The 13,355-nt window shown below is 42.1% G+C and overlaps 1 protein-coding gene across 4 annotated transcripts in view; it reads left to right on the forward strand.

The window, feature by feature from the left end:
* The first annotated feature begins 6,962 nt into the window (after positions 1–6,962).
* Positions 6,963–13,355, forward strand: part of LOC148018180 (uncharacterized) — a 123,918-nt gene continuing 117,525 nt past the window's right edge. For all 4 annotated transcript variants that reach the window (XM_087661994.1, XM_087661995.1, XM_087661993.1 and 1 more), the window contains exon 1: positions 6,963–7,480. In XM_087661994.1, the coding sequence (XP_087518120.1) occupies positions 7,085–7,480 (396 nt within the window). In that variant the 5' untranslated portion in view covers positions 6,963–7,084. The remainder of the gene's footprint in view (positions 7,481–13,355) is intronic.

Below are 13,355 nucleotides of genomic sequence, written 5' to 3' on the forward strand. Positions count from 1 at the left end.
TATTGTTACATTGAGGCGATCGATTCTACAACATGCAAACTAATCTAAAATGCCTTGAATGGATGGAAATTTTAAAAGTAATTGAAGCCTTTATCTTTTCTCCGTCCAGAAGGAATCCACTTATGATTACTAATGGGATTGGCAGATATGTTTGGATTGTTATGTCTATGACAAGGTATTGAAGGTAATCCCAATTGATAGGATTATAATCCAAGGACGTCGCAAGTATCAAGATTACCTTATCCATGGTATTCCAGATCTACCATTTCCATAGTATAGGTTTCTGGACATAAACAACAATTGGCCTACTTTGTTCTACATGAATGTAACAGATATCCATCCCTAAAAAAAGAAAGATATAATGATAGGGTAATGATATCTTGTTTTGGAAATTGTACATAGCATCCAACCTATCCTATTGATGCTGAAGATGTATTTCTACTTGTAAATATCTGCCATTTGCAAATATCCCTTACTTGTAAAAATTGTAGCGTATGGCTATTGATAATAAAAGATAACAGCGGGTGGCTAGATTTTTTAAAAATATTGTGCTCTTTAGCCCATCATTGTTTTATAAAACCAGTAAAATATGTTAATGTGGAAATGAAGCTGAAAAGTTTAAGCACTAAACTAATTTGTGAAACTTATGATAACCCAGGGTAATACAGCTATCGCTAGTCCGACTGAAATTCAAGAGAAGAAGTATCTCCTTAAGCAGGTTAAGCCACCGTAATTCGATGACAAGGGCAAAGACGTTGAAGCCGAGGCAGAGATTTTGATTGAGACTATGGAGGACTACTTTACTACCGCGAAAACTACCCCTGCTAATCAGGCTATGATCACCAAGTTGAAATTGGCCTATGAGGCATGCCTCTGGTGGGAACACTGGTCTAAAGACCAAGGACTTGTTGAAATAGCTATTACCTAGGAAAAGTTGAGAAAGAAGCTATGCGTGGTCGATATTTTCCACCAGCTTATCACACACTAAAAATGAATGAGTTCTTTATCTTAAGATAGTTGGGAATGAGCCTGGAGGCAAATTACTCAAAGTTTATCTCACTACTTAAATATGCGCCTTCCATGACTATTGCTTAGTAGGTGTTTAAGTTTTGTCATGGATTGAATGCTCCTCTGAACACATGCCTTCAATCTATGCAGCCAATTGATCTGCAAGATGCTTTGATTTGTGCAGCACCTCTTGTTTAGGAGATTCAGTCAAAGCCAAGGAATAATATGCTTTGGAATCAAAACAAAGGGACTTCACAGTGTCGTGACATTGCGCATCCACCACTGCGAAGTCACTTTGAAGTGTCCTAATTCTGTCATTTTTCTTTTGTGCTTAAAATTTGTTGGTGTTACAAAAGATTTAGAGTCAGACCATCTTTTACATGCTAAAATAACCAGCAGAGGAGTTGATAGAGAGCTTTATGTGTGGGAAGCTCATTATTAAACATGTACTGCAATTGTGGTTTGCTTAAAGTTGCGCACTGTGTGCTTGAGAAGCTGTCAGTTCGAAATACAATCTCATGGACTACACTGATGATAGAATATGGTGGACATGGTCTTAATGATGAAGTGCTCATGGTTTTCAAAGAAATGCAACTGGAAGATGTCATTGTGGATGCGCTTATGTATGTTTTCATCTTGAAAGCTTGCAGTACAATGGGAGCTTCTGAATTAGGTGAATTCACACACTCAAAAATAGTGAAAAGGGCAATGGAAAAAGAGCCTCACTTACACAAAGGACTGATTATTATATATATGACATGTGGCTTGCTAGTAGAGGCAACAAAGGCATTTGGCACTTTGCCACTTCAAGATACAGTTATATGGAATGCACTGATTGTGTATTATATAGGGCAAGGTCTTGAGGATGTAGTGTTGAATTGTTATCAGCATTTGCAATTAGAGGGGACTTCTCCTGATTATGTAACCTTTGCTTGCATCTTGAAATTTTGTGGCACCCTAGGAACTCTAGACAAGGGCAAAGAAATACATGTTGAGATTGTTAGAGGAGGTTCGCTAACTAAAGATATTGTTGTTGGCATAGCATTGGTAGATATGTGCTCCAAATGTGGGCTACATGCAAAAGCTCGGCAAGTGTTTGCTGAACTTCCAGTTCAAAATGTCATTTCATGGACTGCACTAATGGCAGGATATGTCCAACATGGGCATGGTGAGAAAGCACTAAAATGTTTTGAAAGCATGTAGCCTGAATATCTCTATCCAAATGCAATCACCTATGTCTGTGTGTTGCAAGCATGTGGCAGCATAGGAGCAGTCAAAAGAGGTAAATAAATATATGCCAAAGTTGTGAAATGGGACCGCTTAAATTTCCATGGGTATTATAAGGAAAATGATTATAACACAAATCCAACTTTGGAACCTGATAAAGTTCTGGCAAATACTCTAGTAGACATGTATGGCAAGTGTGGCAATATGAGAGATTCTCAGAAGTCCAAACCTTGTGACATGGAATGTATTAATCACAGGATATGCACAAAAAGGGGCAAGTGTTGAACTTTTTTTTTTTACAAGCTAATTTTGGAGGGGGAAGAGGAAAAAAAAGCAGCCTCTTAGAGTTGCTTTTTGGGGAAGGGAGGAAGTGTGTGTGTTTTGAGGAGGATTCATTGATCCAAGAGAAAGGGAGATCAAAAGAAAATAGAGGATGACGGACATCAGGACTAGAATCCCATATGCACAATAGGAGAAGTGCTACCATCCAGTTTCCTGTAAAGCAGTGTACTTGCTCTCTTTTCTAATGCAATGTCATAGTACTTTTGTATTTTAGTAAAGTCTCTGTGTCATTTTCAGTCTTATACACAAGATTGTGTTTATGAGTCCGAGTCTCAATCTTGGAACCTAATTCACTTGTGTAACAGTCAGTCATGTCAGTGTCTTCATGAACTCGCTCTTTCTCTTCCAACCTCCATAGCTTCAACATCTTCCATGCTCTAAATCTTGCATCTATTCACATGGTATCAAAGCTCAACTAAGCATGGCACTACCTCTCCAGTCACTTCTCACCTCTAATCATCTCTGCCCAACTCACATTCAGCTTAGGACTTCATTTTTTCAACTTCATCTTTAGTCAACTGCCATAGCTAGACAGGACCTGCTATACTTGGAGCTTTCATATCTCATCATAGAGGTCATATCTTTGGAAGCTTCCTTCTAGAGAGTTGTGCCTTTGCTCAGGGCGAAGCTTCCTATCACATAACACCTTGACATTGGCCACTCCAAAGCTCAACATTGCCAAAATTCGTGGTTGCTGCCTAGAAATTGTGGCACACTATATGGCTTCACTCGATAGGCAGCACCACTCAGATGTTGTGATGGGTATTATGAGGTATCTTAAGGGTACTGTAGATATATGCATATGTTATGGTGGCCAAGGTACAGGAGTCGTGGGATACATTGACTGTGATTATGACATGCAGATAGTAGGAAGTCCATCTCTGGCTATGTCCTTGCCTTTGCTAGAGATGCTATATCTTGGATGTCTAGGGTGCAAAAATGCACGGCTCTATCTACTATAGAGGCAAAGCATGTTGTAGCCATTGAGGCTTGTAAGGAAACTCTTTGGTTAGGTTGTCTAGTCGCATATCTTAGTATTACTAATCTGGTCCCTATGCTACATTCAAATTCTATGAGTGCCATTTAGTTGGGCCAATCATTTGATTTCCATGCAAAGACAAAAACACATTAAGGTGCACTATCACTTCATTGGGAGGTGGTAGAAGGCAATTCTGTTGAGCTTGCCAAGATCTTGATTGACGAGAATCTTGGAAATTTGCTCACTAAAAGTCTCTCGAATTTGATAGGTGTTGGATGAGACAATGTTTTTCCTCATCCTGTTGTACTTTATGTACATTTGCGCTTTGTCACTTTTTCCTTGTTCTCTCCTCATTAGGGACACATTTGCCTTTAAGCGGGAGGTTGTTAGTGGTCAAGGCACCTATGCTTAACCCCTTGTGTATTCATTACATTGATAATACCCACACACATGTACACTGCAGGTGGTGGGTGCCCATCACTATCACTTCTTATTATTCTTCTAGTAACATTTGAATAAGAAAAGGCAACTCACACATTGTGATTGTTTGAGTTCCCACATATGGTCTGTGTGTGTGTGTGTGTGTCCCATAGCTCTTGCTTTGCTCTTTCTTCCACTTGGGCTCTACCTTTCACGTTTTGTCCACTATCATTGAGAGATGACCTTTGAGACCAACCATTATGTCAACATCCTTTATGAGAATAGACCCATCATTTTGGATATTCTTTACTATAATCTCTCTCTACTTCTCCTCGAGTGCTTTAGAGTAAAGGGGTTTAGAGATCTCTTAACTACTATTCAATTGGACCTTGATCTCTTAAACTTGGTCCTTTTCCATGGTTTCAAGGTAGCCTTCAATGACTTGCAAGAGCTTTTGGAGAACTTTAGTAGAAGGATTATGATTAAGAACATGAAAAATAGGGTTTTGATATTTTGCTACACCTTCTATACATTTTTTCCTCTAGTGAGTCTTAGCTCTAATATAATCTTTAAGTTATGGTGTTACTACAATAATAACTGCCTACCACTTACTATCGAATAGGGATAGTTTATTGCATCAGGCAATGTTGGCTACCTTGATCATAATGGCTTAGTCTCTAAGAAATATTGTGTTTAGCTTAAAAGGGGGGACTAATTCTTGTTGCACTCTTGTGTGACCACCCGAAGTTGTAATAGTAATAGGAAAGTTATCAAAGGACATTATCTTTAGCAATCTAACTCTTGTATCATCTACTAGCCATCACTTGCCATGATTGACATATATCCTATCGAGGTGAGAGGTTCCGCACATCTCATTAACTTAGCTTATTATGTCAAGTTTAAGACTTTAGACCATCATTTTTTTACTAAGGCCACATCTTAGATTGGTCGCTCTAAGGTGAGCATGTCCTTATGTTGCTTTTCATCCAAAGTCATGGTTGATGATGCATGTGATCTATCCCTTTGTACCAACATCATGTTCTTGTTTGCCGAGGGAGATCATGCATATCCTTGAGATTCTTTGCTTACATTCTACCCACATCCTTGGACATGTTGATGAGTTGTGTGGATTGACTATATTTCTACCACCTCCTCATTAACTATCATCTTAATAGCTATCATTGCTTTCTTTCAATCAACTCATACTAGAGAGGGCTTCAATTAGTTTCTACATAGGATGGTAGTGCCTCCTTTTCATTTTTTATACTCATTTGCAAAGGAGGCATAACCATCTAGCCTAAACTCTAATGCTTCATCTTCAAACAATTTAATCTCCTATAAAGCCAAAATATTAGCCTTGCATCTATCTAACCAATCTTAAGCAAACCTCTTTTTTCTCATTGTCACCTAGCACATGTACATTTCATGGAGCCATCACTACTTTCCTTGTTGCTTCATACATGTCCACATAGAAAAAATAAATAATAGGGTTTGCACCTTCGCTTTTAAGGATTGCATATTGATTTCTATGAATAAAAGGAATACGAACCAAGTTTTTGATGGAGAGTTTTTTGTTATCTATGTGTTGCATTGCCACTTTGCCTCTTATATCTTATTTTTCCTTATCATGCATCCCTTTTGCCTTGGGAGTGTTTTTCACTCCCTTCTTGCTCACACCCTAGAGTTGTTGGTTTGACCTTTGGCTCCTTGACCTTCTGACTTGTATCTATTATCGATGCTTGTGGGGTATGGTGTAGTTCTCTGGAACTTTTGCATGTGTTGAACATACATTAGAAAAGTGAGAAAATTTAACATTGATAAAAAGATAAGGCCATACAATTCATAGAGGTTAAGGTTGTTGAGGGTAGGATTATGCCTATCCCACATTATATACACTTTTTTCTCCCTTCTAGGGATTTGAGGCTCTGAGGTTGATGGAAGATAAAACACTTTGCTTGCATAGAGCTTATGCTAGAACACCAAGCTCACTATCGGGACAATCTAATAGCCTCGAGAAAGAAACCTAGATGGAGCATTTGTGTAGGAACATCTCTTTAGTTTGAGAAGTTGGAGCTCCATGGGGTAATGTAAACCAACTCTCCTTTGTATCCCATAGAACAAGCCAATGTCTAGTCTCTCTTCATGATGATTCAATCAAGGTAAGGAAGAACTTGTGCTCAACAAATTGGAATTGCTAAAGGGTAGCTCTTTCTTGGAGGGTTTGTAGAAACCATAATTTGAACTCATCCTTAGAGGTAGGCTTCCCCATGAAATAAATGTATGAAGCAAGCAAGCAAAAGTTTGCATATCATTGTTTGAGGCAAAGAAGTGAAAATGGCATTGGTGCCTCAAGGATTCTTTTCCCTTATGTGATACATGCCTTCCTTAGTGCATTGTGTTGCAAGAGATCATGTCAAAGCTCCTTCCCAACTCTAACGAGAGATCAACAATGTTGCTATTTGACGATAGTCAAAATCCATTTGCTCTTCTGTTCTTTAAGCCTTCCTATTGATCTCTATTATGTCCCCTTGTTGAAAGGGTTGCTTGGAAGAGGAGGCTCCTGGCTTTGTGCATGCAACTCTAAACCTCCCAAGTGGCCTAGAGCCCTTCTCATGTGCCATGTGGCCATGTGTTGATGGGCATTAATTCCCGTTAATGCAACATGTGCTACAAACCACCCAATCACCCCATTCATCTCAAGTCCTTTACCTTTGTTAGGATTACAAAATTTTGCTTTCAAAGAGGAAAACAATTTGCTACCATGCAATTGTGGCATAGTGCATTAGGTGTGGGTTGAGTTCTTGGTGTGCATGAGTTCGATACGTGCGACATCCTTCCCTGAGGGCACTGCCAAATTGGCACGCATTACAAAGGAGGAAGACAATTTGCTAGTTTGATGGTGTGCCCTGAGGATCAAATAAAGAAAGTAAAGGTTAATCTTTGCTAGCAAGTGTAACCAAAAATTTGTAACCCCTCTTCACAATTTGGCAAACGACAAGTATCGCCTTATCTGTTTTAACCCCTGGATAGAACGTTGGAGCTTCATTGTCGCCATGGCCGCCGTCAAGGAAGGCACTTGACAGTAGGGCGTGTCGCGTCACGACTGCCATGACGATGCAGCATTGCTTGAGTTCTTCCAGGACTTGGCTTTGCGATGAAGAAGCTGCAGAGGTATGCCCGTTCTCACATCCCAGTGAGCTCAGATTAGCACCAGCAAGAACGGGCGTCCCATGTGCGCTTTCCATAAACAGCAGAGGCCGTGGCTGTAGCATTGTATGTGCTTCCTTCTCATCCACGGGGGGGAGAAGGTTTGCCTTCAGGAGGAAGAAGCATGTCCAGCTTGAACCAGAGGCATCTCTCAAAGCTCTTGTAGTGGCATTGAACAAAGATGATGGATCAATCATTGAATCCCTTGATTACCACAGCAGGTGGCTGCAACCTCATGATTGGTTTACAGTCTTTGAAGAGCTCGGGAAGCGAGACCGTTGGGCCATCTCACTCGAGGTTAGCAATAGTTTGTAATAATCGTCTTTATTTCTGATACTACTTGTTTTACTCTAGTCTGCCAGTGAAGGTTATCATTCTTAGTTAAGATATGCCTGATCACATTACCCCTAATTGCCTCCTTATTCGGCATTATTAATTAGGAGAAGCAAATGTTGCGTACAGTTGGAGTGCACATAAAAACACAATGGTCATTGTTACAATGAGAGACGACAAACTGACAAGGACACTTCTCTTAATACAAAATTGGTAGGAGCTTGCTTCCAGCATGTGGCAAGTCTGGATTTTTCAGCACAGTCTGTGCAATTATACCACCTGCGTGCATGCTTCATTATGCTATACTTAGAACTGCATTGAAAACCCTAAACATCAACATTCATGGCTGTCCCATCCATCTTTCTAATGGATCACTGGAAGTAGGAGTGTCATGCAAAACCCATAGTCTCATGAAAGTATGGTGCATGAGTTAGGTAACCTAGGAAGCCAAAAGATGAAATGCTTATCAGTTATTGGAAGAACACCCCCTTTGAATTGGAAGTTGATTATTTTGGAGAATTAAAATAAAGTTCAATCAAGATCCCCCTCATCCATAGGTATTGGATAACACATTGCCACCACTGCTTTGTCTTGTCCTTTTGTATTTGTGGATTTATATCTGTGAATGCATGCGTATATGCATGCATGTGTGTAGTTATTGCACATCAAATTCACAGCCCTAGGGTTTGCAGAGAATACACAATCTACAAAAATGACTAACAAATTAACAGAGAAAAATTGCTAAATGAAGGATGAGAGTGTTGAGGCACTAAAAATAGGGTTAGAACTAATCTAAAGCTACAAGGCATTAATCCTTATTTTATTCTCCTTAAAACAGCCCCAAAAGCCAATTAATCCTAATTACAAAAAATAAGCCACTTATTTTTTAATAGTAGGACGAATGCTCCAAAATCCTCCATGAATAGAGTTAGTTGTGGTCACACCTTTATCTTGTCTCAATTATTCATCATTACCTTCAGCTTACAGCCACCTCTTCTCACACTACTGCCCATACCCCTTTTGGAGCTGCTGCTGGAAGACATCACCATCAGTGGAGGAGGACTTCCAGCTGCTGCCCTGCCTACCCCAGTTAGCTGCAGCCTGCTGCCCTGCTGACATCATCACCTTGGAGCTGCTGCAGCTGCATTTTGATATGCTACTGCTGCATTTTGTTTGAGACTGGCTGCCCAGCTGGCTGCTTGTGAACTTTGAAACACAAAAAATGAAACATCTAGCAATCCCAATTCTTATTCAAATTCTATTATTTTGTGGTGGCAAAATAATGAATCCTAAGCAATGCTGGTATAATTGAGCTGAGTAGAGTCAAGTCCATGATGCCAATCAGAGTTCAGAGGTGACTGCATTGTCATGGTTGATCAAGTGGCAGCACCTATTGATGAGGATGCTTTGTGGAAGGAGCAAAACATAGTCCTCTGGGCAAGGGGATGTTCGAGAAGACACCAGATGATGATGGACTCTAGTAGAGAGAGCAAAACACAGTCCTTAGGAGTTGTAGCTAGCGAAGAAGATGAATGTGTTGTCAACCACACTGAGAATGATATTGCTAGTTCCATGATGCTGAACAAAGTGCAAACAGACTGTAACAAGCCTCGAACAGCTGGAGAATGAGTGCTGATGATGCCATTTGCTGCATGCTCTCCTACTCAGCAAAATGCAAGTATGAATCAACTGACAGGTCATAATCTCATAGTCACATGGAATGACCATTTTTGGGTCCCCCGTTCTTGTTCCCCATTCCCATTTTCTGTTTCATGCCTATTACATGTGACTATATAGCCACATGGAATGGCAATTCTTGGCCATTCCCGTTCCCATTTCCTGTTCCATGTGACTATGCGTAATCTGCATGATAGAGTCGCTAGTCCAACAAAATGTAGTGATGAAATGGGGATGTTGTGGCTAGCAAGTGTCAAAGGATGATGTACCAGCGAGACAATAGGGATTGCGGAGAGGAATAGGGAGTGAACTTGGCAAACATGGAGAAGAGAAGAGAAGAGAGAAGAAATTTTGATGAATGGAATGATGAAGATCTGAATCATGGAGTGAATGTGATATACAAGGGAACAAGGGTGTTGTAGCACAAGGAAGATGATGAAGACAACCACGAACCATGAACTGCAATGTCCTCCTGAAGGGGTGTGAGGGCAGTGGAGAGGCTGGAGAGAAGAGGTGACGAACTGAATGAATCAGCTGTAGGAATGAATGAGAGAGTGGCCTAAAAATAGGCACAATTAGTCTAGGATGGCGCCCCTTTTTGGGGTTGCAAGCCCTAAGCGCAAAACGCAGAAACGCAAAAACGCAAACTGCAGGTGAAGGGTTTCTCAACACCCCCTCTCAGGCCCGAAAAGGGGAAGAAGAGAAGAGTGAGGTGGAGATGGAATGCTACATACTGAAGAATGCTCATGCAGCAGTGCCACTTGGACACTGTCCCTTGTGGGGAAATTGTTCACTTGCCCAAGCGCCCTAGTACAAAGATGATGAAAACATGCAATGCATAGAAGGAATGTCGGACTTTGTGTGGTGCCGAGAACCTAAAAGATATGGCTGTACTCGATCTTGGGAGGTGGCTCTATGCTGACCAAGGGACGAAGAAGATCCACCCTGTAATCTGAGAATACCACCTGAAAGGAGACCTTTGAAGACAGCCAAGAGACTGGATGAGCTGTAGAACCCGAAACTCAACCTCGGGAGAGTAGCCACTAGCTCCGTGATTCCATGCTAGAAGGAATACGAAGGCCTAGCCACCAAGTCATTGCTGAAGACCCAAGGGCCCCAATCTAGATAGATCCTCTGGATCCTAGGTATGAGTAGAGGAAATGATTGCTTGAAGGAGAGCCACTCCTTGAAAGTGAAAGGTGGTGGTGTGTGAAGAACTTCATGGCACATAGGGTCCCTCTCTGAATTGGAAGGAGTAGAAATAGGAGCTCTCTCTGAAGCCGGAGAAGAATTGGAAGCCCCCTCTGAGGTCGAAGTAAGAAAATCCCCCTCTGAATCCCAATCTGAGAGAGAAAGGGAATCCAACCACTCATGGCTCACGGACTGCGAAGCATTTGATGACAAAGGAAGTGCCGCCAGTAGTGCTGAAGAAGGTATCCGGGGCTTAGAAGAAGAAGCCGGAAAGCACCCAGAAGTGGCCTTTGGAACCTGAGCGGAAGAGGGTGGAGAAGATGGAGGCTCAGGATGAGCTAGGGGTGGGGAACAATCATGGGCTCTCAGGAGAGTGGACTGTGGAGGAGATGTGGGTCATGGAAGCCACTGTACTTGAAAGTGGGTGGGGAAAACCTCCGTGTAGTGGGGTGGTCTCTAGGAGGGCTCATCGCCTCGTAAGGCCTTAGAGCCTCTATGTGCTCGAAAGGACTTAGTGTGCGTCAGTTGTGGCTTATTGCGTTGAACATAATTCTCTGATAGCCGATGCAAAATGATCTCTGTGGCCCAGAAAGGAGAGGTGGCACAGGAAGTGCCAGGTGGGAGACGCATATACTTTGGGAGGGTGGGGAGTAAAGGTTGATGTTGACAGTCTTCGGTGGGATGACCGTTCGTGCTGCTGTAGGAACACCTAGTAAAAGGGCAATTGATCGGGGGAGACGCCATGGTACCGGTGTGACAAACTGGAGAAGGGAGGGTGGGAGGGAGAAAAAGGATATCTCCCAATGTGCGGCAGAAATGATAGAGAAATCAAATGTTGATGCCGAACTCGCCACCGGTCTTTGTCTTCTCTGATGAGGAGGATCTTTGTGGGAAAACATAGCCAATGAAGGCTGGATCTGATGTAGACGACAGTGCAGGAGAGAGAAAGACTAAAAACGCAGGTGAGAAGAGAGAGACTAAAAACGCAGGCTGTAGTAGAGAGAAAGGCTAAAAATGCTGGAAAAGCTAGTAGTAGCAATCAGTATGCTGAAATCAGCTCCAAACAGTGTGTGGTAGATTGGAAACAAGCACCGGACTGTTGTAGACAGTAATGGTCAGCTTGGACCACGATGTCCTCCGCATCCAGGGTGTGGGCAACAAGCTGAAATACCTGAAATCTGCAAAAACGAGATTGTTTTCTGAATGGAGAGTGATCAGCAACAGTTGCTTTGCTGTAAACAGCTACAAACTGTGGGCGGAAGGCTGGAAATAGGTGCCAGACTGTAGATGACAGCAAGGGACAGCTGAGATTGTGATGTCCTCCGCGAAAGGGGTGTGGGCAGCAAGCTGAAAACACCTGAAACCTGTAAAAACGAGATTTCGATGTAGCGGAAGCAGAAGAGAAGTGGATGTTGAACCAACCACCGGTCTTTGCCGTCATTGGAGTGGAGGATCTTTGCCGCTGTTTGAGTAGATCCAGCTCTGATACCATGTCAAAAGATGATGTACTAGCGAGACAGTAGGGTTTGCGGGGAGGAACACAGAGTGAACTCGGTAAACATGGATAAGAGAAGAGAAGAGAGAAGAAACTCTGATGAATGGAATGATGAAGATCTGAATCATGGAGTGAATGTGATACAAGGGAACAAGGGTGCTGTAGCACAAGGAAGATGATAAAGACAGCCACGAACCACGAACCGCAATGTCCTCCTGAAGGGGTGTGAGGGCAGTGGAGAGGCTGGAGAGAAGAGGCGACGGACTGAATGAATCAGCCGTAGGAATGAATGAGTGTCCTATAAATAGGTACAGTCAGTCTAGGATGGCGCCCCTTTTTGGGGCTGCAAACCCTAAACGCAAAACGCAGAAACGCAAAAACAGAAACTGCGGGTGAAGGGTTTCTCAATAGCAGGGTGTGCAAGAGTGTAGCATTGCGAAAGTGGATGTAGGGGCTGAGAGAGAGAGAGAGAGAGAGAGAGAGAGAGAGAGAGAGGACAATAAATACTAAAGATTGAAATATGAAAGCAAAGAATGTACACCGTGAGTAATGAAGGCATGCACTTAGCCTAAACTCACAATCTCTCATACAAAGTGTACATGACCACATGGGCCAGATCGTTAGAAATAGCTTGCAATAATGATTGCTAATGATTAGATCAGCTAGGTTGAAAATGACCAACTTGCAGCAATGAATGTGCTGATTGCTGTTAGATTTTTCGCTGACACTGGCTGCCCGCATTCCTCTAATTGGTTGCCTATGTTGTTTGATTGGATATTGGTTCACTATTTGCTCCCTGTGCTGTCCTTGCCCGACTGTTCAACCACCCTTTACCTGCTTGTCTGCCTGCTTGTCCAGGGATGATCCTCTAATATGCCCTCTCAGCTCTTGGACTGGTCATGAGATTGGGATTTGGAGTGCTGATATAAAGCAGCTTGAGTGAGAGCTTTGGTGAAGAGATTGGCCAAGTTTTATGCTATCTTACAATAACTCCACTATGATTGTGCCTTCCATATCTTCTCCCAAATGTAATGATAATGGATCTGGATATGCTTATTTCATGTGTGAAACAACGGGTTTTGAGCAATAGTTATGCAACTCTGATCGTTACATAGAATAGTACTAGCATGGCTTTGAGGACATCCAAGCTCTCCTAATAGTCTTTGATGCCACAAAGCCTCAGTGGTAGTAGACATTGCTCCATATTTTGCCTTTGTAGAAGAACGGGCCATCATTTGTTGCTTCTTGTTGCTCCATGAAATAGCTCATGTATTGAGTACGAAGCAACAACCATTGTTGATGGCCGATGATCAACATCTTTGGCTTGTTAAGCTAAAACACGCTTTACAACTGATTAGCATTTTTAAATAGTCCCAAAACACGCTTAATTAATGAAAAATGCAAATCTGGTGTGTGGTTTGAGAGGTTACAACGGTCCCCCCAAAATTCTAATTATTGGGGGTACCCTTCAACATT

Source organism: Lygodium microphyllum, chromosome 21 (assembly GCF_053477565.2).
Source record: "Lygodium microphyllum isolate KBCC chromosome 21, Lygodium_microphyllum_v1.1.10, whole genome shotgun sequence".
In the NCBI taxonomy this organism is placed as follows: domain Eukaryota; kingdom Viridiplantae; phylum Streptophyta; class Polypodiopsida; order Schizaeales; family Lygodiaceae; genus Lygodium; species Lygodium microphyllum.